We start from the raw sequence: 27475 nt of genomic DNA, 5'->3' as shown, positions 1-27475 counted from the left end.
CATCCTAAAACATCATGAGTCCATCTGCTGTACTTATGACATTCTGAAGCTCAGAAATGATGGAAAAAGTCCATCAAAAAGTGATAAATCTGGACCCACCTCTATGAACTTCAAGGTCTTGGAAATCTGGAAATATTCATTGTATGAAACAAAACTCTGATTGTTAATGAAGTTACTGTAGAGGAAGAATCAGGAGGAACTTTGTTCGATTTAGGGTTTGAACCGTCCGATGATAAGTTTCTTACATGATCGGGGGTCCGTGGATGGCGCTCATTGCCGGGGCGAAGGTCCGGTACAGCGAGTGGTTGAAGACCGGAGATCGGATGTTGGCCATGACGGCGTCCAGCAGCGGCTGACACAGATACTGCTGCTTGGTGAGGACTGGAGGGGGCGGGGGGGTCGGCTAAAGCAACAGGACACAACGTCACCGAGGAATCCAACAACACTTTAGTGAAGAAAACAGCAACTATTTAAAGGAAACGGTGAATAAAAACGCAGACATCGTTCTCACCACAGCCATGTCGTTCTTCAGCTTCTCCAGAGCAATTTCACATTTCTGCAGCGTCTTCAGAGGACATCTGCAGCAAAACAGGACCAAGACTGAAACCACCAAATGTCTGCTCTGGATTTACACCTCTGATTCATTCAGCCTTTATTTATACTCAACAAGGAACAACTAAATTATGAAAGTATTCGTCAAATTCCAAAAGCAAACACTAAAGCAATTAAAAAAATATATACAGGGGGTCCTTGACTTACTATCGGAGTTCCGTTCCTACAGCTTAAAGTAAGTCGCTTTTTGCCGTAAGTCAGAACTCCAGAGAAAATGTAAATAAAGCCGTTACGTGCATCACGATATTGATCAGTTTGTAGCGGTTCAACTAAAATGCACTGTTGCACCCTACAAAGGTCCTATGTTGAACCATGAAACCTTGTTAGCAAATATTAAACTAAATATTTTGACCACACAACCGTGTATCAAGAGCCACAGTAAAGAAGTCAAGTAAAGAAGTTTGCTTCGACTCATGATTCCTTTTGAGTTTAACTAGTTGGACAGCTGCAGCTTTTACGTTGCAGCGAAGACGGCACACATGGAGATGGCTTTCCTTTCTTCGAAGCATCAGAAGAGTCTGACTTACGCTAGGGAGCCATAATGAAGGACAAAAAGTTGGTGAATGTAGCACAATCCAAGGTGGCGTACAACTGGAGAATGTGAACAAAACCGTCTTATAGCACCGCGTGGCGACGTATTCTTCCACTCCACTCGTCAACTAGTTCCACGTAACGACGAAACGTCGTAGGTCGAGGACGTCGTAAACCGAGGACCCTCTGTATATTCTATATATTAATCTGAAGTTGTCAGTGGCTTTTGCTTGGTCTTTTGATATTTCATTTTTATTTGAGAACATCTTTTTTGTGATTTTCATCCCATTTTTCACATATTTTATCGTTGTCTCCCTTCATTTCTGTGTTTTTTTTTTTTAGGAAATCTGAGCTTCCAGAGTTTCTGTGATTGTGTGTGCGGCACAGAAACTCATTTAATGTGAAGGTTCTGTTGTTTATTATTATTAGTGTTTATTTAAAGCAGCAGAATGAGGAAACAGGTGGATGAATGTTACCTGGTGTTTGGATCAGTCAGGATGTTCAGCAAACTCTTCATCTTACTCAGGTCCTTCTTTCTGTCTGCAAACACAAACAACAACTAAATTAACAATAAAACATCTACAACATCTTTAACTGATTAAATAATGGTTTATATTCATATTAGTGTCTCAATCACAACTTTCAAATGTTTGTTCATTTTCTGGATTTTAACCCTTTAAGTACTAATTGGTTTACATGATGTGACAGTTGTTTTATATTTAATAAACTATTTATTTTATTTTTTCTGATTTTAGTTCTAGATAACATGGATATTTAATCTGGTAATGAACATCAAGATGCAGAATTTCTCTTTGTGTATGTTTCCAATGATTCTTCAGTGTCTCCGTATTTCTTCAGCTGTTGTTTGTTTTCTGGTGTGTTGTTGTGCCATAATAAACCCAGAAACACAAACAGGAAGACGGCGTCAGCGGCGAGACAGACCTTCGTTTTTGTCGATTTTGTTGATCATCCGTCGCAGCGGCTCGATGTACTTCGACAGCTGCTTCAGTTTCTCCATGTACTGCTGATCCTCCAGAGATGTGGCTCCAGCCGGACTCATCACCGAGCTGGGGTTACCTGTGGACAGGTGAGGACAGGTGAGGATGGGGGGGGCGGGTAGGGACAAAGAGGCCAAGGGGGGCAGTTGAGGACAAGGAGGACAGAGGGGGACAGGTGAGGACAGGGAGATAGGTGAGGACAAGGAAGACAGGGGGACAGGTGAGGACAAGAGGGGACAGATGAGGACAGTTGACAGTTGAGAACGGAAGGACAGGTGAGGACAAGGAGGACAGAGGGGGACAGGTGAGGACAGGGAGATAGGTGAGGACAAGGAAGACAGGGGGACAGGTGAGGACAAGAGGGGACAGATGAGGACAGTTGAGAACAGAAGGACAGGTGAGGACAAGGAGGACAGGGGTGACAGATCAGGACAGGGCAGGTGATGATCAGCTATGTACAGTAAAGTCTGTGACAATCTGACAGAAATTTCTGCATTTTCCAGTTATTTTTGATCATTTGTTAAAGAAAATATCCATTATTTTTAGTAAATGAACCCAAATGAATAAAACTAGTTCGGGAACTGTGTATTTATTTTTATTCTCAACTCTTTTCGTTTTGGTTCTGGTGATTTTTGTTTGGTGCTGAATGAAATCTGAAACCCGTGAGGTGAAAATGTGAAACACGTCTGTTTAAAGATACGTTCAGATAACGGAGCAACTGGTCCTGATGAAGTAAAATAGAAAAACAAAACAGCAAGACACAGTAAATTACATGATTTAACACCGAAAATGACAGATAATAATAAACACTAGGGCTAGGACTGTTGGTTATCAGTTGTTTGTCTCTAAAATGTTAAAAATGTGGATCAGAGTTTCCTCAAATGTCGTGTTTTGACCAAAGATCTTCAGTTTACTGTCAGAGGAAAGAAACCACATTGAAGAAGCTACAATCACAGAATTTGCCATTTTTTAATTTTAAAAAATTACTCAAACTGATTTGCTTATTGTCAGAATAGTTTGAGATTCATTTAACGGTTGATAATTAGTGGCTGCAGCTCCAATTAATACAATGAAGAATGAAAAAATATAAATGTCTCAGTTTTTTCAACCAAAAACCTGAAAGCATTTAGTTTGCAGTTATAATAAATATTTCTGCAAACTAAATATTTCTATAAAGTGAACACAGATGATTAAATTATCTGTATATTTGTCTCTTTAACACATTTACATTCATATCTTGATGCTAATATTTTTATTAGTGTCTCTTTTAATGTGACCCAATTTTCAATGAGAGATCAATAAAATATCTGATTCTAATTTATTCTAAAGCATTTAAATTTACGATAACAGTTAATCCCTTATTAAAGGATCAGAGAAAGATTTATTAGATGATCGTTTCATCTCGACTGCAGACAGAAACAAATCAGTTACCACGGCTTTAAAACACGAGGAAGCAGCTGTGAATGAGACGGCAGGTGGAGGGATCTGTCTATTACCTGGAGTGTTGAGGGGTCCTGGGGAGGGCACTCCGTAGTTCTGGGGGGTTCTGGACGTGGCCGGGCTGGGCGAGGGCTGAGGGGATGGGCTGGGCTGGAAGCCTCCCGGAGACGGCGTGGGGCCGGAGCTGCACAGAAGAGCAGGGTTGGTAAAGGGACGAGTCTATTAGCTGGAAACAAGGTGCAGCCTGTGATGCCACCGTACCTGGCTGAGTTGGGCTGAGATGTGGGCGGCTGTGGCGACGGCTGGGGAGGAGGCGGCATTGGCTGTGGTGTCTGGACCTGCATCGGGGAGGGCGATGACGTCATGGAATGCGGCTGCACCTGGAGACAGAACGAACCAATCAGAGGAGGCTTCAGGCTCAAACTGATCAGAGTATCAGTCTGATCAATAAAGACTAAATCAAAATATCAAAGCAGAGGTTTGTTATTTTCTACAGTGCATATTTATTTACATCCCCAGTTTCATTCTACACTGTAAAAAGTATCAAACCTAATAAAAGCCCATATATGATCCACAGGAACTGATTAGAGTACTGAATAAAGTTAAGTGTAAAACTGTGAATATTTTGAATGAAGTCTGGTCCTATAGTTGACTGTGCTGCCACACAATAAATGATTAAAATCAAGTTTAAAATTATGATTTTTCTGAATGCAGCCTGGTGCTATAGACGTCTGTGCAGCCACACAACAGCTGAATACAGTCACGTCTAAAACTGGGAACATTCTCAGTGAGGTTTGGTGCTCTAAAAGCTGCAGACAGAAGCCCAGTGTGGACAGATGGAGGTCAGAAGTCAGACCGGGATAAATACCTGCTGATTCATCGTCTGTCCTCCGACAACGCCGGTGGCAGCGTTTGGAGCAGGAATGTTGGGATTGAGAGGAGCTCGAGGCAGCCGGGGAGGAATCTGCATCCCAGGACGGACCAGCTTCATAGGAGGATGACATCAGAGAGGACAGGTGAGCACAGGTGAGCTGCTGACTTTACCTGAGCTGTGCCGGTACCAGCAGGTGATGAGCAGCTTCAAAATGTTCACAGGAAAACTTGCATGTTTGTTTGAGAATGTAAAGACTAACTTTGAAGACAGCAACTCCGATCTCATCTCAAACCCGCTGCCAAAACTGTGAGCTGAAAAAATTGATCGATTTAAGGAACGCTCATGATTAATCGATCATTTGCCAATGCGATCTCAAAGATCAATATCGAGGCCGAATTTTTAAGCGATCTGTATCAGTATGAACCTCAGTCTGATCCTTTGTCATGAAGTTCAAGCAGCTTCTGTGGCAGAAAGCTGAAGATATCAGTTTAGAGAAAAATTCTTTATGATCTGCAACATTATTAATCAATAGCTGATTAACTGATGATGCTAACTGAGCAGAGTGAACATTTGTTCTGTCCTCATGTCAACAGAAACATAATTTGGTTCCATCTGTCGCTATGATGTAAGAACTCTGATCTAGTTGATCCCAGTTGGTCGTAAACTCCAGAGTTTTGGTTGGAGGTCATTAACCTAAACTCCCACAATGCTCTCTGCTTACCAACATGAACTGTAGTCTGAGTGACGCCTCCTCTGGTCTCTACAGTATTAACCCTCCTGTTATCCTCATTTATCGGCACAAAAAAATATTGTTTCCTTGTCTTAATAAAAATCAAAAAAATCAGCAAACAAAATCCCCAAATTTTTGAAAATTTGCAAAACCTTCAGGAAGAAAATTCCAATAATTCCTTAAATAAGTGTCTTTACTGGTAAGTGTCATGTGTCAGCAGTTAAAATAGCTCTTTTAGTGTGTATAATAACTCCAGTTGTATTTGATACCTCTCAAAGATTAATTGATTTTTGATTGATCATACTTGCAACTACAGGTTCAGAAAAGTGTTTAAAATTTGCATCCCTAATCAATTTTAAACCAAAGCTTAAAACAATATGATGAGCAAATAGGAAACACTGCAGTTCAAGGTATATGTTACTCGGCAGGTCTGACCCAGAGTGTAAAGTTTATATCACTGATCAAATCTCAACTAGACAATTTCTCCAAATCCTTCAGTCCTAGTTCAGATACTATCAGAGATCATATATTGATTAAAAATCTGTCCCATGATGAACATTTGGTCCACAGTTGCCTGAATGAAAGACCCGTCTTTAAAATGTTGCGTAGATTTTCAGTCATCCTGGTCATGGTAATCGTAGGAGCTTCAGTAGAAATCAACTGGACTTCTCTTTTAGGTTCTTAAGAACATTTCTTGAAACGTCTTCAAGAATCTACGAGAGAAGTCCAGCTGATTTATGTTGAAGCTCGTACGATTACTCGTCTTTAATCTAACTGTAAATCTGAGTGATGGTTCTGCTGCTGGATTCAGTGTTGTGCGATTCGATTTGTTGCGCATGAAGCACTGTGGCGGCTTCACTCTCACCTGTCCAGGTGCGGCAGCGGCGGCGGCTGCAGCGGCAGCGTTGAGCTGCGCCTGAGCTGCGGCCTGCTGGGCTTGTTGCTGCGCCTGCTGGACCTGCTGCTGCTGCAAGGCTGCACGGGCCTGCTTTCACACACAAAGGACAAAGCATGCAAGCAGAGGGACGGCAGACGGTAAACTGATGCCACAGACACTTGGCAGAAACAGACAGGCTGCCCTCACCACCTGTTTGATATGCACATGGTTTTGTTATTGACTGAATTTATTAGATCTTGAATTTCCCTCGGGATTAATAAATTATCTATCTCTCTATCTCTCTATCTATCTTCCTTCATGTGAAGAAGGTAGGATTTTTTTTTCAAATCATGACATGAGGAAAAGAGTTTCAGCAAAAACACAAGCTGCCACACAAGAAATAAAATAAAGTTGTCTGAAATTGGGATAATTTGAATAAAGTCTAATACCATAGATGTCTGTGCAGCCACACAAGAAATGATTTTGATTTATGAACAGTTTTAACTGAATAAAGTAAGGTTTAAATTGAGGAATGTTTTGAATGTAGTCTCATACTACAGATGTCTGTTCAAAGGCATGAACTTGACAGGAAAAGATGAGGATTTTATCTGAATAAAATCTCGTCTAAATCGGACAAAGTTTGAAGGAAGTCTGGTGGTGTTTAACTACGAAGCGTCCATCAGTCTAACACACAAAAGGAATCTGAATAAAACAGAGTCCAGGACCTTCTATGAGCGTCTCACCTGGAAGGCCTGCATCTTGAGCTGCTGCTGCTGCTGCTGACTCAGAGAGGTGATGGGGACGTGCTGAGTGGACGTCATCTGTCCGGCCAGAGACTGAGGCACCATGCCAGGCTGCTGCTGCTGCTGCTGTTGGGAGTGTGGAGGCATCTGACCCGGCTGAGGCTGAGCCTGGACCGGCTGCTGCACCATGTGCTGGATGGACTGGGCCTGGGCTTGGGCCTGGGCTTGAGCCTGAGCCTGAGCCTGAGCCTGAGCCTGGGCTTGTGCTTGAGCTTGAGCTTGAGCTTGAGCTTGAGCTTGAGCTTGAGCCTGAGCCTGAGCCTGAGCTTGGGCCTGAGCCTGAGCATGTTGCTGCTGCAGCTGCAGCTGCACCATCTGCTGCTGCTGAATCCTCGTCTGATGCATCTGCAGAAACAGATAAAACTGAGTCATCATCAGAGAAACAGGAGGACAGCGATGTTGCTCCAACGTTTCAGGTTCGGTTCACAGTTTGTTATTTGGGACCAAGAACTACATCCTCTAAAATACTTAGACAAAAAGTTGGAGAATTTCATGTTTGAAACCTGTGACTGTTTGTAAAATATTTATGAAATGTCCTAAAAAATATTTGAAGACTTCAAAGTCTCCAGACATAGAGCTCCCACAGTGTCTGTATGTGAACATTAAGACAAAAATGACCTCATTTGTTGTTAAATTAAATATGAAGCAGTAAACATCTAACACCAACATCTAGAACCCTATGAACACCAGTTTCTGTTTCCTACCAACAAGTCCACATCAACATTTAGTCTAAATATCAAAAAACTGGAATCTTGTCTTTTCTAACTTTCCACACATCAGATTCTACTGAAGTTAGAGCCTCAAAAGTTGGTTAGTGGAAATTAGGGCTGGACCCGAATATCCGGTCCCGACAGTGGTATCCGGATATTCATTTTGAGATCCGAATAACCCCCTCCCCGGTTTGCGATATTGCTGATATCCATATTTTAGATACTTCTGTGTCTTAATATCCAGGTTGTTGACCCCTAAGCACCTACAAAGAGACAGTTTACATCTAACAGTCTCACTGGATGCTGCTGATATCTGTGATGAAATAGGTCACAAAGAACATCTCCAATCTCCACATCGTCCTTCTTCCAGGACATTATGTCTGACGTTGTGTCTCCCATCCATGTGTTTCTCATTACTGAAGTTTGACTGGGTGTAATTCCACTTTCAGATCTACTTTATTCTTTTAGATCCTTAAATGAAGTGTGAACTGGTCAGAACGATGCTGTAGAATCTCAAACTGGAGTTCTGCCTCCTCATAAAGTAACTACAAACATGTTGGATCAGAGTTTGGACTGATGATGCAAATTGTTGTTGAGATAATCAAATTCATAAATGTTAAACATCTTTTCAGCCAGCTAAGGATGTCCAGTGGAGTGTTCACTGTGGTGTACCTGGTTGTGCTGCTGCTGGTTTTGGGCTGCCTGCTGCTGGTTCTGGTGCTGCTGCTGCTGCAGTTGCTGGTTCTGGTGCTGCTGCTGTTGCATCTGCTGCTGCGCCCGCAGCTGCTGCTGCATCTGGAACTGCTGCTGAATGGCAGCATTCTGCTGCTGCTGCATGGCGTTCTGCTGCTGCTGCACCTGCGTCTGCTGGAACTGCTGGAACTGCAATGTGTTCTGCTGCACCTGCGTCTGCTGCACCATCTGCTGCATGGGCATCTGGCCTGGACCTCCTACTGCAGAGGAGAAGCAGGTGAAGGACGGAGCAGCAGCTCAGACCAGGCTGAGGAGAACTCAAACACACAACGTGCCGAAGCAGAGACTGAAAATCAGAGCTGAGGCCAGAATGAGCCGTTCAGTTGCAGCCAGCATCCACTGAACACACACATGGAGGAAACACTCACTGGCTTGTGGGTTTCCAGACACCCCTGCCATGGCATGCTGGCCTATCTGCATCGGCCCCATGGCCCCCATGCCACCCACTGGAGCGCCGGCGGGGCGAGGCCCCATGCCGATGGCGCCTGGGCCCCCTCCAACCCCTGTCAGGTTAGTCAGGGCATTCATGGGATCTAGCAGAGGGGTAGACAACAGACAATATTACGCAGCTCCAACATGCACAGCAGAAATCATGAACGGCATGAGTCTGAAGTGACAGGTCCAGCAGAGGACAGAAGACAGCGAGGAAATGAAAAGAGAACCGAAGAGGGACGAAGTTCACATACCTGGACCCCCGAGAGCTTTCTTATCTGTTACAGACAAACAAAAAACTAGTCAATCAATTCATTCACCTATCAGACATTCACCATCGAAATGGTCAAAACTTCTGATTCCAGAGAGTCAAATGTGAAGGTCTGACGATTTCTCTGCTGTGATAAACTAAACTGACCACAACATTAAATCATGTCGGGATGAAAGTGCAAAGAACATTTAACCTGATTAATGGATCATCTGAACAGAAGAAAACAGGCTGACTGATTTCTGTCTTTGTGATCAGATGTTCATTCCGGCTCATGCCTCTGGAGTCAGGACAGGTTAGCTTAGCTTAGCTTAGCTTAGCATAAAGACTGGAAGCTGATGGAAACAGCTAGCCTCCAGAGCTAACTGATTGCAACTATGAAAAGTAGGATGTGAACAGCTCTGGAGATTCACAGAATGAAACGTTTAACTGATGCGGTCCTATTCCTCATACGTTGCACTGACTGAAAACGACTAATGTGATCAGCTTCAGTTATTGATCTGATATTAATAAGTGGAGGATGGACTTACGGATGTCTCTGAAGTGTATGATGAGTCTCGCCACCAGAGACAAATATTCCTCCTGGAAAACAGACAACATCATCATGGAAAGATTATTATGTTGTGGGGAATTATCAAAGTTTCCACAAATAAATAAACTTCTTGTCACATTTGTAATGTAAGTAAAGAAGACAAAACAACCACAAAGAGACACAAACAACTCACTCTGGTTTTTGCCTTCACGTAAACGTGGTTCTCCATGTCGTTGCTGGACTTGTGTGTTGTGTTTGCAGTTCCAGCTTTTCTCATCGCCTCTTCACTGGGGAACACACAAATCATTATTTTCGTAAGAAAACAGTCTAATTACTGAACAGAAATATTTTTTTCCATCTACATTTCATATGTTCTGTCTTTTCATTAGTATTTGTCGGTAAATTCAGTTTGTTTTTATTGAAGATAATTGATGACACAGTAACACCTTCATCCCTTTCATTTCTTTGCTCTCGTCTTGTTTTGTTTTATATAAATGACTGAAATTCTACAATTTTAATTTAGCAGACGCTGTTATCCGAAGCAACATACATCTGAGAGTAGATACAAAGAAAAGCTACTGTAGATTCCAGATAGGCAGTTGTAGATTTTAAAATGTGAATATTCATTGTTTTCTGCAGTAAAAATGATTTTCGTTGTGTGACAATTAACTGCAGCGCTGAAATTATGGATTTATTCATAGATAAGTAGTTATCAGTGTGGTTTTATACACCTACAGTAAATTAGGTGAAGGAACATTTTTATAACACTCACACAGTTTAAACAAACCGAGAACCCAAACTCCAGAAATTATTAATTTACTGATGCAAAGAAATGCAGAAAATCCTCCCACTGGGGAACCTAGAACCTGTGAGATAATTATTCTCATTCCTAAAATTATTTTCGGAATTGTGGCAGCTCTTAATTAAATCACGTCAAATATGTTCTATACACAGAATAACACTGCACAACATATATCAGATATACAAGTGTGTCTGTTTGTACATATGTGTAAAAGTGATATTAAATAAACAGAGATACAATAATATTATTTATATCCAGAACAAAAACTGATGCTAAATGTGATCATATAAAACATTTGAATAAATAAACAACAGATCTGTGTCTAATCATGTCATTTGTGTTTCAGTCTCACAGCAGATATTGTGTGTATTAATGCTTCCCTTAACTACATATAGAACTGTTTTAAATTTGCAGGGAAAAAAATGACATAAAAGACTTGTTAACAGAGATCCAGGGATTTGTTGGGCTTCATGTATGTTTTGGTAGCATCATAACCTAAACTTTAAATTATCCGATCCCCATAATTATTAATACTATAACGTCTTACCACAATATTCATCATAGTTGGTATAGTTCTATTTTTGTCATTTTTGTAGGGTTTTAATCTAAAACGTTTATCATGAGTAACCCTGCAGGGTCTTGACCTCGACATTTAACCTTGTGAGGTTAATGTGTATTTTAACTTGCAACAAACTAAATATGACATCAGGTAACTAAATATCAATGAAAACATGTTTTATTCTTGTATTATTAATATTATTTCCTTGTTGTAAACAGTTGAGTCAGGAGGAGGACATAGTAGTTGAATATCATCAGATTTACTCAGATTATCGATTATTTCGAGGTATTAATTGTGTTCTGGGACTTCCTCCTCAGTTACACCAGCATCTCTTCTCCTGGACTATTGAAAAGTTCACTCATCCAAATTAATATTAAAAATGTATGGAAACAAGTATTACATGACACAGTTAGAGAACCACCTGTGTCATACTAATGCGGTGCTCAGCACAGAAACAAAGGGGAATGACTTTACCTGCAGCAGAGTCTCACATTTTGTTTTCATATTTCCCTGAAATGTTTTGAAACTGGTCCAACAATCAGGTTGAGATCTAAACTGTGATCTATGACATGTGAAGATGCTACAAACAGCTGAGTGTGTGACCAGTTAATAATGGATTATAACGGTGTTTTCATCCAACTGAAGCTAAAACCAGTTACCTGAAACTGTGTCAGAACTGGGCTGAAATTGGGCTGAACTTTTGATTTAATCACCATCTAGTACAGCTTATACCCATCGAATTAAATATAAATATGTGGCTAAATAATGAGGTTAAAACAAACTCTTATATGTGAAATGTGTATGTTTACGTGCATATATTGGGGATATTATACATCTATAACAATAACATGTTATTACTTTCATTTCGATGCTATAAATTAGCACATTCAGTCCTGTTTAAGTTAGTAAAACCGCATTACGTTGTTTTATATACACATATAAAACTGTAAAATATTACAAGTGTTTATATAAAGTGATATTAAAGGGTTATTGTGGTGATGCTATCCAGCCAAAGCTAGAAGGAGAGTTAATTGTAACCGCGTATTAAGTGATTAGCTTTAGCGGCTAATAATGAAACTTGACAGAAATTTCCGCTTGAGCGTTATTCTGAACATTTCATTGACGCCGAATTAAAGAGAGTACCCGGGCGGTTCGTGGTGTGGATACAGACCCGTCTGTGGACCCAGGCCATCTTCACTGTTCTAATAAATGCTCTTAAATTGCTGTTTTCCACGCACGGTTTGAGCTGACGCTCATCCGAGCTAGGCTAATGTTAGCTAAGCCCATTCGGCTAACACGAACAGTGACTTAGCGAGAAAGAGGCGACGTTTAAGCAACATTTCTCACATCTGAGCCACGACTTTCTGTCGGAACTGCGGGCTCCTCCAGTCGCTGTCCGGTCCGGGGACCTCCATGGCAGGAATCCGTCTCAGGAGGGTTTGAGGTGGAACTGTTGGATGTTTTCGCTCCGCTCCTTCTTCTTCAGCTGCGGGGGAAATGGCGCTGCTGCATTACTGTTGACGGACGGTGGCGCCTCCTGCTGGACGAACAAACAACCGCACTGCAGCTTTGAGTCTGTGAAGCCATTCCATAGCCGCGATTCCACAAGCACCTACTCGGCGCGGTGCTGCTCGGCTCGTCTTTGTTTGCGAGCGTTTCCATATGGATTAGTGCATGGTATCAGGTACGATTTTCCGTACCTCCTCGGCTGAGGTTCCAACCGAGATGAAGTGAGCCGAGATGTGACGTCTACATAGTGCAGGCCACTGATTGGACAGGAGTGCAGCCCACTGATTGGACAGGGAGTGACGACACACGAGAGCGACTCCAGCACGAAAACAAAACCGGCATTTAAAAAAAACTAAACAGCGACGGTGCGCATTGCTCTTCACAGACCTCTCTGTCTTCATAATTTTAATATGACAGCCAGACCTGTACCGTGGGTGAATGAAGAGGTCGAGACTTTTCTGTCTTTGGTGGTGGACCAAAGAATACAGAGGGAGCTGGACATAGAAAGTTTATCAGGAAGTCTCTGAGCGGATGGCCGCTCACATATACAGTAGACTGTATATAAAGAGGACAATGAAGCAGTGTAGGGAGAAGCTGAAAAAGTTCAAAAATGACTATTGGTCCACCAAGGACCACAACGGCCGGGGTGGGTCAACCATGAGGTGTTGGAAGAGGTTTAATGGGAGCTATTGACTGGCACCGCACCGCCAGCAACAAGAGGGAGACTCAGCTGCTGCATGTTGGAGACGTTCGAGGACGGTGAGTGTTTTGTGACTTCAAGAAACTTTTACATCATTTATCCCATTGGTGGCAAGCTTCTTTTAAGCAAACAAGTATATTTAGAAAGTAACGTTGTTGTCTCCTGTAGCAGACAATAAGCTATCTAGTTAGCCATCAGTGCTAGCTAGTTAGCCATCGGTGCTAGCTAGTTAGCCATCAGCGCTAGCTCCGTGCTCTGCTTGTATTTCGTGCTGCTGTTTCTAACGTTTAGCTCTCAGAAGCTAATACATCAGTCTGCATGACGAACTAAGCTAGTGGTCGTACAGGTTTATTTTTTTCACAAGTTACAATGTCGTATTTTTCGTGTACTTAGGGTGAATGATTATTTCTGTTCAAGAATCCCTTTCCACATGCGAAGCCTACTCCACCTCCGTCGCGGAGCCCCCAGCTCCCCTGACTCCTCTCCACCACCAGCAGCGGCTCCTCTCCAGCACCAGCTTCGACACCAGTACCAGCTCGGACACCGACACTGTCAACAGCAACGTCTTATTACCGGTAAGACACGGTAAACAGAGACCATGGTTGATTTTCGCATTATTATTATTGCAGGTGTAAATGCCTGCAAGCATGATCAGAACAGCGAGACCAACGACCAAGAATTCAGGCAGGTGTAAATGCAAACTCTGCAGCAGCCAGCTCAGGAACGCCTGATGAAAGCTGATACACGATAGCTAGCGAACTAGCATTAGCTTACCCTCATATGTCGTCTCGTTCATATCCTCTTGTCTTCAGCTTGATGCTGCTGCATCGCCTCCTAAACTCTCCTGAGTGTCTCCTGAGTGTTTCGACTCGCCGCTCTCAGCTTTCTCCGACTCTTCTATTACTTTGAATCTGACAGAAAGCCACAGACCGAGCAGCAGGTGAACCATCGTCTCCGTTATGTTGCGTTTGTGTCGCACGCAAATGACGTTAAGGGACTTTCGCTGCGCTATGACGACTCCACCCACGATGAGGCTATATGGAAAAACCACTAAACCGAGACGAGCCGAGTCAGATACAATAGTGGCGAACCGTACCGCGCCGAGTAGATGCTTGTGGAATCGCGGCTTAAGTTGCTGTGGGGTCATGTTTGGTCTGTTTTTGTTGTTTTCTTCTTCTTGTTGTGATGGTTTTGTGTGTGTTTGTATTTGTTTTTGTCTGTTTGGGGATATATTGTGTATCATTGTAGCTGTTTTGTGTTTCTGTGGTGATTTTATATCTTTTTGTGTCTCTTTGTGGTTTTGTTCATTTTCTCTCTTTCTGTTGGTTTGTAGCTATGTTGTGTCTTATTGTGTTTTTTCAATTTCTTTGCCTGTTTTGGGTTTTTTGTGTCTTTTCGGTTGTTTTGTGTTACTGTTTTGTCTCTGAAACCATTTTGTATCTCTTGTCTTGTGAGGACTTTATGTCCCTTTGTGGTCGTTTTGTGTTTTATTGTGGTTGTGTATGTCTTTGTGGTGATTCTTATGTCTTTATGTGGTCGTTTATGTCACTTTGAGGTAATTTTGTGTCTCTGCGGGTTTGTTCATTTTCTCTCTTTGAGGTACTTTGTAGTTATGTCGTGTCTTATTGTGCATTTTTTTAAATATTTGTTTGTCTGTTTTTGGTCTTTTTAGTGTCTTTTAGGTTGTTGTGCACGTCACAAAATAAACCTGTCTTAAACACAGCTGAGGTGAGTCTCAGATCATCATTTTGTTGCTCTTCTGACCTGACAGTGTTTTTAAAGCTCAGTGTGTGAAATACAAACCTGCTGTGGAAAAACTGTGTGACAGATAGAACAAACCAATGCAGGGCAGTAAAACCAGACAAATGGTTAATATTTGTGTGACTGAATGATTCGATTCAATCCAATATCTTTATTGTTGTTGCAATATTAAGCACTTAGATTATTAAATCAGACTCTTTTCTATATTGTTGATCATTACACCAACAACAGTCTTAATGAATCAGCATCATTTGTTTGACTTCAAGTATTTTTGTCATTTAACAACAGCTAAACAACAACCACACAAACAATATAAAACCTGCATCGTGCAAGACTGAAAAACATTTTCTGCTATTACAGCAGCAAGTGAAACTGGTCATAATATTGTAATATAATTATAAATATACTAAAAGTAATACAGAAATTGTTGTGATATTAATAATGTAAAATAGACTAATACATATTCTTTATATATATATATATATATATATATATAGAGAGAGAGAGAGAGATAGATAGATAGATAGATAGATAGATAGATAGATAGATAGATAGATAGATAGATAGATAGATAGATAGATAGATAGATAGATAGATAGATAGATAGATAGATAGATAGATAGATATAGATATAGATATATAATATTATAGGGTGCTAATATATCAAAATGTTTTTATAAAATCATATAATGCAGAATTTTCATCAATATATTATTACTATACTTAATAATACATTCATTAAATAAAATTAAAATATACTTTCAACACCACATTAGGTTCCACAGGTTGATTAAACACAACAAAAACAATAAAACTATAACTCCACCCTCCGCCTCCATTTCCCACAATCCCCTGCAGAGCACAGAGCAGAGGCGACTCCACGTGCTCGGAGATTTAAAGAGTGCGTGCAGCTCGGAGGAGGGCGGGAAACTGTGTCACTGGGGCACGAGGCTCTCCCCGCGGTCACATGGTCCCGTTTTCTGCCGCGTGCGGCTTCGCGAGCTCTCGCATCATCATCATCATCATCAGAGCTGCTGCGCGCGCGCCCTGTTTGAACCACACAGAGCAGCGCGTGCAGCAGATGACAGAGTCCTCGTGCGACGGACACACATCAGAACAGCGCAAGACGCGATCATGGAATAGAACCGGACCCGAGCTCTGTTGGGTTCTCCTCCGTGAATGTACCGGGATCAGGATGACGACCACCGCCATGGACACAAATAACAACAACAACAACAACAACGACAGCAGTACAGGTAAATAACTCACCTTTGGTCCGCGGGTTGGTCGGTTTGAGTGTGAATGTTGGAGCTGAGTTCCGTTCTCACCGCTCACCTGCTCGGTCCCGGTTCTGAGGCTCTGTTAGAAAACGGAACTTTTCACTTCCGAGTTCTGCTGCAGAGACTCAGAACCTGTTTGGACGAGACACTCCTCAGGACCTCCTCACCACAAAGCCTTCCTGGATAAACGGAGTGTTGATGCTGCAGCAGGTGAAACCAAAACCAGCTGGAGAACCGGAGAACGAGCCCCTCACTGATCATCAAACCTAATCAATCGATCGATCAATCGATAACTGAGCTGACGCTCTGTGCTGTGGTGTTTCAGCGGTTCCGGTCCGGTGCTCGGTGTGTCTGCTCTCATTCCAAGCATCATAATAATGAAAGTTAAAACGTGTATGAACTGGTCCCGGTGGTTCAGGTTCTGCGGTGGTTCGGACTCAGGACCCCCCTCCTCTTCTCCCTCAGCCGCGCGCACATGTCCGCCGTCATCACGGGGACCGGCACCGTGAATCCGCCCCGCATTTCGGGGAACTGGGTCACGATGACGGCGCCGGGTCGGCGGGTCGCGCGGTGTCGGGTGGATTTGGTACGTGTGTGCGTGGGCGCTTGCGCGTTCGCCCGCCCACAGCGGCCGTTGCAGGTTCACATGGACCGGGACACCGGGCCATGTGCGCTTTGTTTTCACCGAGCTCGGCTGGGATTGGCTGCCGGACGGATTGGGCTCATTACGTAATGCTGCTGTCTGTTTCTCTGCAGATCAAACTGCTGGTCAGATCGATTATCAGTGATTGATCTTGGCGCACAGTTAAAATGTTTTTATGTTGGACACTGAACATAGAGTAAATTATGGATTATTATCTAGTTATTGATGAGTCATGTAGCTCATATTTAAATATCTGCTCAGGCAATCAGAGACCTCATAACCAGCTGCTGATCATTATAGATGTGATCAGTATCTCCTCTGGTCTAATATCGATCCTGCAGTATGAACTAGTGAACGTTGTGTTGATGTTTAGTGACACTTTTTGTGTTAACCCTCCTGCCGTCTTCATTTACGGGCACCAAAAAATATTGTTTCCTTGTCTGAAAAAAAAAATCAAAAAATTCAGAAAAAAAAATTCCCAAATTTCTGAAAATTTGCAAAACCTTCAGGAAGAAAATTCCAATAATTCCTTAAAAGTTTCCCTTGAAAGTTTTATTTAAAAAAAAAAATCCCCCAAACTTGGCAAGACAATTCTTGTAAATATTCTCAAAAAAATGACAAAAAATCCCCCCAAAAAGGAGTAAAAATATCTAAAGTGATTACATATATACCAGTAAAACTTCTATTTTCTTTAAGAACATTCACATAAAAATCCAGCAAAATCCAGTGAATTTCGCTGGATTTTGGTTGATTTTTTTGTCAATGTTCTTAATAAACTTTTTTAACATTTCTTCTTTTCCACCAAAAAATGTTCAAAAAGTTCCCAAAAATGTTGAAAATGTGGACATCAGAAGTTTCACTGTGAAAATATATATTTTTTTCTTCCATTTTCAAACTTTAAAATGGGTCAATTTGACCCGCAGGATGACAGGAAGGTTAACAGTGACTCAATTTTAAAAGGAAATAATTAGTTCCAGGTGGTTACATCATTTGATCAGGATGGAATCTGAAAGTATAAATGATCAGCTGAGAGTCTCCTGAGCTGCTCGAAGGAAAACGTAAAGTAATCAGAGTACTGATTGCTGTGATCATCAGAATGAACCCAACTCAGATCAAGTTTTAAACATAAAATATGCAGATTTGATGGTTTCCTTCACTGGTCAGGCTGAGATGAGTGGGTTTGGTCACGTTGTGGAGTTAATCCTGACTAATTAAACTCTGTAGAATGAGTCAGTGTCTGTCTGACTCAGTACATCAGAAAATTTGTTCTGCAGCTGATTTTTAGGTTTCAGACATTTATTTATTGATCTTCACATTAATCTAGAGCATCATTTTCACTTCACATTTCCATTTTAAATTCACATATACATTAATACCTTTTTGTTTAATGTCACTAATTATCATCTGTATTTTAAAAACAGGCAAAATCTGTAAAATAACAGCAAATTTTTCCAAAAATTATATTTAAAAGTGTTAAAAACGTAGATTTTTTTTTACAGCGCTAATAATTCAGACTTTATTTTGGGCTCATGAATGACTTGATTTAAGTTTAACTGCTGTTTGTTCAGTTTTTTTTTTTACATCCTGTTCAGCTAAAACTGATTTAATACTCAGAAGCTTCAAATGGAGGAATGTAAAACACTGCATTGCCCATGATCCTCAGCTGCTGCAGCTGTGGAGAAGGAGCCTGTTTCCATGGTTACCGCCTCCATGTGATCAGGAGCATTTAAAGTGCTGAGTGTTTCATCAGGTTTCTACACAGCAGGACAATTTGCAGCTGTGATTGGCTGTTGATGGGTGAAATGCACCTTGGGAGTTGTGGTCTCCGTTTCATAGCATCACACAGCAAGTTGTGATGGAGGAGCTGCGGCGATCAATCAATCAGTTATCAACTATTAAACTCCTTTGATCTGATAATTGCAGCTTGTTAAATGTGGATGTTTTTTAAATTTCTTTTCTCATCTATGACAGTGTTGTGCGTCTCTTTGTGGTTGATTTGTTTTGTTTTTAGTCTCACAGTGGTAGTTCTGTGTCCTCAGGTTGTTTCTTGTGGCTCTCTGGTTGTTTGGTGGTAAATTTGTGTGACTTTAGTTCAGTTTTCAGTCTGGTTTCTTTCCTCTGTGACAGTAAACTGAACAAAACAAGACACCTGAGCAATTCTGAGACCAAACAGCTGATTGATTACAGTGAAGATCATCTCTGAACTCCCCTCAAACTGAACCATTAAATACTGTGTGAGCTGGAGGAGGAGCTTGGGGTGGATGGAGGGCAGATGTAGCTCAGAGAGCAGGTTGTCCTGATTCAGATTCATTAGCTGGTGTCACCAGCAGGTCGCCTCCTCCTTCTCAGTCATGTTCACCTCCTGTGAATAACTGCATTAATGCCGTCGCCCTGGAAACGTACTAAACCACAATCACACCTGCTGCGTTTCCTGAAAGTTACGAAGCAAATCTGAAGCAGACGTTTCAAATGTTGCAAAACGTTTAAGGACAAAATGTGAATTGGGCCTGTTTGCATGAACTGCTTCAGAGCAACCGACAAAAGCTCACAATAACCCACAACGATAATAAAACACACAACGGCTATATGACAAAAGAGAATGTTCCCTTGTGAAAATGTTAAAATATATAAAATAAAAACAGCTACAAAGAGACATAAAACAACCACAAAAAGACATACGACAACCACAAAAAGACACAAGACAGCCACAAAGAGACACAAGACAACCACAAAAGACATGAAACAACCACAAAAAGACATAGAACAGCCACAAAGAGACACAAAACAACCACAAACAGACACAAAACAACTACAAAGAGACACAACCACAGAGACAAAACAGCCACAGAAACACAAAACAACTACAAAAAGTCATAAAACAGCCACACACAGACACAAAACAACCACAAGACATAAAATAACCACAAAGAGACACAAAACAACCACAAAAAGACATAAAACAGACACACACAGACACAAAACAACCACAAAGAGACACACACATCAGCTACAGAGACACTAACAGTCATATAAACATGTTGTACCTTCAGTATAATATATAGTATATGATATAGTTGTGCTTCAGTCATTTGTTTTTTGTGTTCATATATGTGTGTGTCTGTGTTCATGTATGTGTGTGTGTCTGTCTGTATCTGTGTGTGTGTCTGTATCAGTGTCTCTATGTGTGTCTGTGTGTGTGTGAGGAATGGCAGAACGTGAGAACGCGTGCAGTAGGAGGAGGTGTCGTGGTGGGCGGGGCCAGCAGCAGCCAGTCCCGTTGCAGAGCCGGCTGTGTGGGAGAGGCACGTGTCAGAGAGGCGTGGCCAATCAGAGGACACGAGCCTCCTGCACGAGGGAGGGAGGAGGGAGGAGGGGGAGGATTCACTGTGACTGTACTACATTTAAGTAGTACTGTAGATTACTGTAGTACTGCTGTATATCACTAAAGTACTGCATTATAGAGCTGTATGTGCTGTAGATTGCTGAAGTACTGCTGTGGATTAATGTATGTATATTACTAAAGTACTGCATTATGGTGATGTGTATTACTATAGTCCTGCATTATGGTGACGTATATTACTACGGTATTGCATTATAGTGCAGTATATTACTACAGTATTGCATTATAGAGCTGTATGTACTGTAGATTGCTGAAGTACTGCTGGGGATTAATGTATGTATATTACTATAGTACTGCATTATGGTGCTGTGTATTACTATAGTACTGCATTATGGTGATGTATATTACTATAGTCCTGCATTATGGTGATGTATATTACTACAGTATTGCATTATAGTGCAGTATATTACTACAGTACTGCATTATAGTGATGTATATTACTATAGTCCTGCATTATGGTGATGTATATTACTATAGTACTGCATTATGGTGCTGTGTATTACTATAGTACTGCATTATGGTGATGTATATTACAATAGTCCTGCATTATGGTGATGTATATTACTACAGTATTGCATTATAGTGCTGTATATTACTATAGTACTGCATTATGGTGATGTATATTTCTATAATACTGCATTATATTGCCGTATATCACTAAAGTACTACATTATAGAGTTGTATGTGCTGTAGATTGCTGTAGTACTGCATTATAGTGCTGTATATTACTATAGTACTACATTATAGTGGTGTATCTTACTCTAGTACAGCGTTGTAGTGCTGTATATCACTAAAGTACTACATTATAGTGCAGTATATCACTAAAGTACTGCATTATAGTGATGTATAATACTATAATACTGCGTTACAGTGGTGTTTATCACTAAAGTACTGCATTATAGTGCTGTATTTACAGTGTCTTATAAAGGTATTCACTGTCCTTGAAAGTTTTCTCTTATTTTTGCTTTTCAACCTTGAATCAGGGTCAATTTAATTTGAGTTTCGTAGCATAATTTTCAAAAAAAAAAAAAAGACTCTAATACCAAAGTGATGACAGATTTCTACAAAGTAATGTCAGTTTGTTAAATATATTAAAGCAGGACAAGTTAGGGTGGCCACCAAGACACCTATGAGTACTTCATAGGAGTCTCGGTCTTGTGTGTCTCAGGTGTTGCAGGATGTTGTGTTGTTGTTGTCTTGGCCTCATTGTGTTACATCACATGTGTAACGGATCAGAGTTGGGACTATGTGTAGACTCACCACGTGTTGACAACATCACACAACACCTGAACAACACCTGATATCAGTGTACAGAGGAACATGAAAATCAGTTTAATACAACCATAGAGACACAAATGATCCAAAGAGACAGATTTCCTGTCAGCTGAACAGCAATCAGGTGTCAGTGAAATTAAGTTTTCTCAGTTTCTTAATCAGCTGTTTGTCCTTTTTGAGACTTTAAACTGCCTGAATCAGATTTCTGTGATCAGTTTCAACCTGAGTAATGCTGCATCGACGTGTTTGTGTGTGTGTCTGTCTGTCTGTGTTTGCGTGTGTAACTGAATTAAGACCGTGTGTCATTCATACAAAAGGCTTGGTCACATGCAGCTCTGACACGTGCAGCTGCAGCGTCGCGTCAACACAGTCACACCTACATCGCAGGAACACACACAGTAACACACTCACGACACTGATTTAGCAGCTCATGTTTCAGCTTCACTGTCCTCACACTGTGTACACAACCTGCTGCAGACGCACACAGACACACAACGGGATGATGGAGGTACACAAAAAACAACAACTGATCACTGAAAGGCAAAAATCAAAGACACAATAACACATACACACACAGCTTCTACATACACACAATAATACACATAGACACACTAACACACATCTAATACACAGACACACTAACACACACACTTCTCCAACATAGACACACACACACACACACAATCTACATAGACACACTAACACACACACACACACACACAATCTACATAGACACACTAACACACACACATCTACATAGACACACTAACACACACACATCTACATAGACACACTAACACACACACATCTCCTACATACACACGCTAACACACACACATTTACACACGCACACACACACATCTACATAGACACACTAACACACACATATCTCCTACATACACGCTAACAACACGTGGTGTTTCAAAGTCACACAGGCTGTTCCTTCACCCTCCCCCTCTCTGTTCCTCGAATTCCTAGAAAGTCTGTTTGTTTTGAACTTTTACTACCTCCCTCCCCCTTCCTCCCTCTCCAATACCACGGCAACACGGAAACATCCAGGCACAAACAACCCCTCCCACCCGCGCGGAGGCTCCGCCCCCTCATGCCGAGCAGCGTGAGGTCACTGAACTGAACCATTCGTTCACTGGTTTCCAGTCGGAGCTTCGTACTGGCAGCAGCTGCAGCAGAGCCAGAGTCACGTCTTCATCTGTCAGTAGTAAAGCTTCCCCAACACAAAGTAGCACAAATCAATCACAAACAGGCATAAATCGACCACAAAAACACACAAATCGACCAAAAAACACAAATCGACCACAAAAACGCACAAATCGATCATAAAAAGTCACAAATCGACCACAAAAAGTCACAAATCGACCACAAAAACACACAAATCGACCACAAAAAGTCATAAATCGACCACAAAGAGTCACAACTTGACCACAAAAACACAAATCAACCACAAAAACACAAATCGACCACAAAAAGTCCCAAGCTGAGCAGTGTTTGATCTGAGTCAGGTCGAGTCTCGTCATTCGAGGTGTTCATCAGTGTTTCAGACCTGGGTTCCTCTGCTCTCCTGCAGGAGGTGTGATCTCCTACGTGGGTTCCTGTGGAGGTTCTCCGACCAGAACCAGTCCGGTCTCCATGTACAGCGAGAACTCCTCCTCCTCACTGACTCCGCCCTTCTTCAGCAGTGGCTCCAGTTCTGGTTCTGCCGGAGACGACGGTTCCTCGTCGGCCTCCTCCTCATCTGGAGGTTCTCCTCGAGGCCGCGACGATGGAGGATCTCTGAGGACGTCGCCCAGCAAGTCTGTGGCCAGTCTGACCAGTAAGAACCTAGTTAGTCTGCTTCAGAAATGAAGGAACTCGGCTCTTGTATTTGCGTTAAATCGGAAAAAATAGACCTGTTTTTGTTTGTTGATGCTAAGCTAGGCTAACCACCAGTCTGTGTTCCAGAGCTGAATGGGATGGTGCTGCTCTGTAAGGTCTGTGGAGATGTCGCCTCAGGTTTCCACTACGGAGTCCACGCCTGTGAAGGCTGCAAGGTGAGAAAAGAGCTCCATCAGCACCGATTCTAACGTGTTCTGTTCTGAAAGCTGAAAGAACCACGTTAAAGATTTAATGTTGTGTTCAGGTGTTCCGACAGGTGTTGAGGTGTTCAGACAGGTGTTCAGACAGGCTTTCAGGTGTTCAGACAGGTGTTCAGACAGGTGTTCAGACGCTCAGACAGGTCTTCAGGTGTTCAGACAGGTGTTCAGGTGTGTTTCTGACTGCCGTGTCCGTGTCGTTCTGCAGGGTTTCTTCCGTCGCAGCATCCAGCAGAACATCCAGTACAAGAAATGTCTGAAGAACGAGAGCTGCACCATCATGAGGATCAACAGGAACCGTTGCCAGCAGTGTCGCTTCAAGAAGTGTCTGTCTGTGGGCATGAGTCGAGACGGTGAGAACACACCTGTACACCTGTCTGTCTGTACGCCATCCACTAAATAAAGATGGTGATAGAGTTTTTTTTCTTAGACTACAATCAGTAACACCTCCTCTTCTTCCTTTTCTTCTGTCCTCAGCGGTTCGTTTCGGTCGGATCCCGAAGCGTGAGAAGCAGCGGATGTTGGCAGAGATGCAGAGCGCCATGAACAACATGGTGAACAACCAGCTGCAGAGCGACTTCCAGCTCGCCAGCCTGTCGTCTTCATCTTCAGCATCTTCATCCTCCTCTTGTTCTTCATCCTCCTCGTCGCCATGTCCCGGCGTCACCATCGCCGCCCAGCGTCAGCCCCCTGCCCTCCCCCTCATCCCCTCCTCCCCCTCCCCTCCGGCGTCGTCTTTCTCTTCCTCCCCCCCTCCCCCGCCCCCCCTCTGTCAGAGCCCCTGCCCCTCCTCCCCACCCGCAATCTGTCAGAGCCCCGCCCCCTCCCCTCCACCCCCCAGCCCCGGTGTCGACTCCACCGTCGCCGCCATCGCCCGCGCTCACCGTGAGACCTTCCTGTACGCCCACGACAAGCTGACCAATCCCGCGCAGCAACAGAATAACCACGCCCACCACCACAACGGGGAGGCGGAGCTTTGGGGGCCCAACCGCTGCCCCAATGGTTATCGTGCCAACGGCCTCAACACCATCTATCACCATAACAACAACAACAACCTGGGCACCGGGTGCTACTTGTCACCAAACAACGAACGCAATGTCATGAACCATCACCACGGCAGGGGGAGGCGGATCCTGCATAACACTAACCTGATTGGAGGAGACAGGCTGGCCGATCATGTGACCCAGGAACAGAACTGTCCAATGAAGAACCACAGGGGGATTGTTCTGGTGAGAACCAATCTGATGAGAGCATTTTTACATTGTGGTGTTGGCACTGAGCTGTGATTGGATGATGACTGTTTGGGGTTTAGCAAGCTGCAACCTGATTGGCTGATTGTGGGCTCCTCTCTCCACAGGCGTGTCCAATGAACATGCAGCCTCACGCTGACCCTCTGAGGAGCCCGCAGCAGATCTGGGAGGACTTCTCGCTGTCCTTCACACCGGCCGTCAGGGAGGTGGTGGAGTTCGCCAAACACATCCCAGGATTCAGCGCTCTGCTGCAGAACGACCAGGTGACGCTGCTGAAGGCGGGAACCTTCGAGGTACGACACTCTGTGATGTCACACCGCCATTCCTTTCTATTGGTGCATGCTGAGAGGTGCAGAAGTCACATGCTTGTTTCCTGTCCAGGTGCTGATGGTGCGCTTTGCGACGCTGTTCAACGTGAAGGAGCAGACGGTGACGTTCATCTCCGGCGCCACCTACAGTCTGGAGGAGCTGAAGGCGATGGGCATGAGCGAGCTGCTGGGAGCCATGTTTGACTTCAGCCACAAGCTGGCGGCACTGGAGCTGAACGCCGAGGAGCTGGGCCTGTTCACCGCCGTGGTGCTGGTGTCCGCAGGTGAGCAGCAACTGAATTTACCTGCTGTTAAGCCCCACCTCCTTAGCCACTGTTATGACACCTGTCAATCTTTGGAACGGTGGTCGATTTGTCACTGTACTTCACCAAATATGTCTCTGATTTAGACAAAACCAGAGTCAGCTATTTAGCAACCAGCTCTGAGAGTTAGCTGGTTAGCAACCAGCTCTGAGAGTTAGCTGACCGGCAACTAGGTCTGAGAATTAGCTAGTTAGCAACCAGCTCTGAGAATTAACTATTTAGCAACCAGCTCTGAGAGTTAGCTAGTTAGCAACTAGGTCTGAGAGTTAGCTAGTTAGCAACCACATCTGAGAGTTAGCTGATTATCTACTAGCTCTGAGAGTTAGCTGATTGGCAACTAGATCTGAGAGTTAGCTGATTATCTACTAGCTCTGAGCGTTAGCTAGTTAGCAACCAGCTCTGAGAGTTAGCTAGTTAGCAACCAGCTCTGAGAGTTAGCTGATTAGCAACCAGCTCTGAGAGTTAGCTGATTGGCAACCAGCACTGAGAGTTAGCTAGTTAGCAACCACATCTGAGAGTTAGCTGATTAACAACCAGCACTGAGAGTTAGCTAGTTAGCAACCAGCTCTGAGAGTTTGCTGATTATCAACTAGCTCTGAGAGTTAGCTAGTTAGCAACCAGCACTGAGAGTTAGCTGATTGGCAAATAGGGTTGAGAGTTAGCTAGTTAGCAACTAGGGCTGAGATTTAGCTAGTTAGCAACTAGGTCTGAGAGTTAGCTAGTTAGCAACCAGCTCTGAGAGTTAGCTAACCGTAGCTGAATCTGTGTTCTGCTGTTCCAGACCGGTCCGGGATCGAGAACGTGGCGTCGGTGGAGCAGCTGCAGGAGAACCTGATCAGAGCTCTGCGCCTGCTGGTCAACAAGTCAGCCGTCGCCCCTGGCAACAACCACCTCAACATGGACTCGCCACGTTTCACCAAACTGCTGCTGAAGCTGCCCGACCTGCGCACGCTCAACAACATGCACTCTGAGAAGCTGCTGTCCTTCCGCATCGACGCCTGATGACCTCACCGTGACATCACCACGCTCGCCGGCCGCCGTGATGTCGACACTGTAAAGACTGACACTGTTCAGCACACGGCTTTGCGCCAAAATCAGAGTCTGCTCACAGAGCTGCTGCTCCAGAGTCTCCTGTTAAAGGAACAGTCGCTAATATTACAACCTCAATGTTAGCTTAGCTCAAACACTGCTAGCCTAGCCTAGCTACACTGATAATTCCACAGGTAGAAATAACTTTTACAGCATATTTCATTGTGTGACTGAACTAAAATGATCTCAAAACTCATCATGTGTTCTGATTGAATACAGTAAATATGTCCTATTTTTACTATATTTGTGGTTTAATACGTTCTCTGCCTCTACTAAGACTGTCGTGCAGATAATTGCTGAATCTTCATCACTCGTCACATACGTCACAATCGTGTCTCCTTTACCTCCTCATGTGCAGAAAACTTCCATAAATCTATTAGAAACCAGAATTATTTACAAACTGACCAACTTTGGGATCAAATCTTTTTCTTTTAGCTGCGCTGAACTCACAGATCTGCAGTTTTTAAATTAAATTCTGGTTTATTTGCGGCGGCTCCTTTGACTCTGGAGGAAACGGGAAACGTCAGACTCTTCCAGACTGTTTGGGGAACATCCAGAAACTTCCAAACAGACTCTGATTGGCTGGAAGGGCCTCAGACTCCAACACCACCAGCCAATCACACGCAGAAGCAGCAGCTCCAGCGACCAATGAGACGCTGCGGTGCCTCATACCAACGTTATGCAGCAGATCTTCTGTATGAAACCTGTAAATACTCAAAAACACAAATATCCAGCGATACTTGAACTGTTGGGGACTGAGATGTTTTCCGCATCTTTATTGTTTGTTAATATGAAAATATGCCTGTGCAGATATTATGAGTGTATCAGTGTTGCACCTGATGGAAATGAGACCTTCTGATGTATGTATTTTATTCTGTTTTATGTTGTAAAGACATTATATAAATATATAAATATACACTGAAGAATAA

At 42.9% G+C, this 27475-nt stretch overlaps 2 protein-coding genes across 8 annotated transcripts in view; one reads left to right on the top strand and one right to left on the bottom strand.

Annotated features, from left to right (window-relative positions):
• Window positions 1–16765, bottom strand: part of med15 (mediator complex subunit 15) — a 19861-nt gene extending 3096 nt beyond the window's left edge. Inside the window, exons 1-16 of one of the 7 annotated variants that reach the window (XM_035944282.2) lie at window positions 16161–16765; window positions 12269–12461; window positions 9754–9847; window positions 9559–9610; window positions 9015–9038; window positions 8697–8861; window positions 8248–8528; window positions 6806–7210; window positions 6051–6173; window positions 4450–4566; window positions 3843–3961; window positions 3638–3765; window positions 2086–2220; window positions 1620–1683; window positions 512–578; window positions 246–403 (exon numbers count right to left, since the gene is read on the bottom strand). In XM_035944282.2, coding sequence (XP_035800175.2) covers window positions 246–403; window positions 512–578; window positions 1620–1683; window positions 2086–2220; window positions 3638–3765; window positions 3843–3961; window positions 4450–4566; window positions 6051–6173; window positions 6806–7210; window positions 8248–8528; window positions 8697–8861; window positions 9015–9038; window positions 9559–9610; window positions 9754–9847; window positions 12269–12336 — 2000 coding nt within the window. In that variant the 5' untranslated portion in view covers window positions 12337–12461; window positions 16161–16765. Of the gene's footprint in view, window positions 1–245; window positions 404–511; window positions 579–1619; window positions 1684–2085; window positions 2221–3637; window positions 3766–3842; window positions 3962–4449; window positions 4567–6050; window positions 6174–6805; window positions 7211–8247; window positions 8529–8696; window positions 8862–9014; window positions 9039–9558; window positions 9611–9753; window positions 9848–12268; window positions 12545–16160 lie in introns of those variants that run through there. The other 6 variants (XM_055005169.1, XM_055005170.1, XM_023261708.3 and 3 more) reach the window with 6 other exon arrangements.
• Window positions 15843–27475, top strand: nr1d1 (nuclear receptor subfamily 1, group d, member 1). Its single transcript, XM_023261733.3, has 8 exons — window positions 15843–16147; window positions 23072–23317; window positions 23446–23534; window positions 23785–23929; window positions 24054–24805; window positions 24934–25119; window positions 25208–25418; window positions 26239–27475. Exons 1-8 carry the CDS (start codon window positions 15859–15861, stop codon window positions 26457–26459), a joined length of 2139 nt encoding a protein of 712 aa, XP_023117501.2. The 5' UTR covers window positions 15843–15858; the 3' UTR covers window positions 26460–27475.

This window comes from Amphiprion ocellaris, chromosome 19 (assembly GCF_022539595.1).
Source record: "Amphiprion ocellaris isolate individual 3 ecotype Okinawa chromosome 19, ASM2253959v1, whole genome shotgun sequence".
NCBI lineage: Eukaryota > Metazoa > Chordata > Actinopteri > Pomacentridae > Amphiprion > Amphiprion ocellaris.
This window is presented reverse-complemented; position numbering and strand designations above follow the sequence as displayed.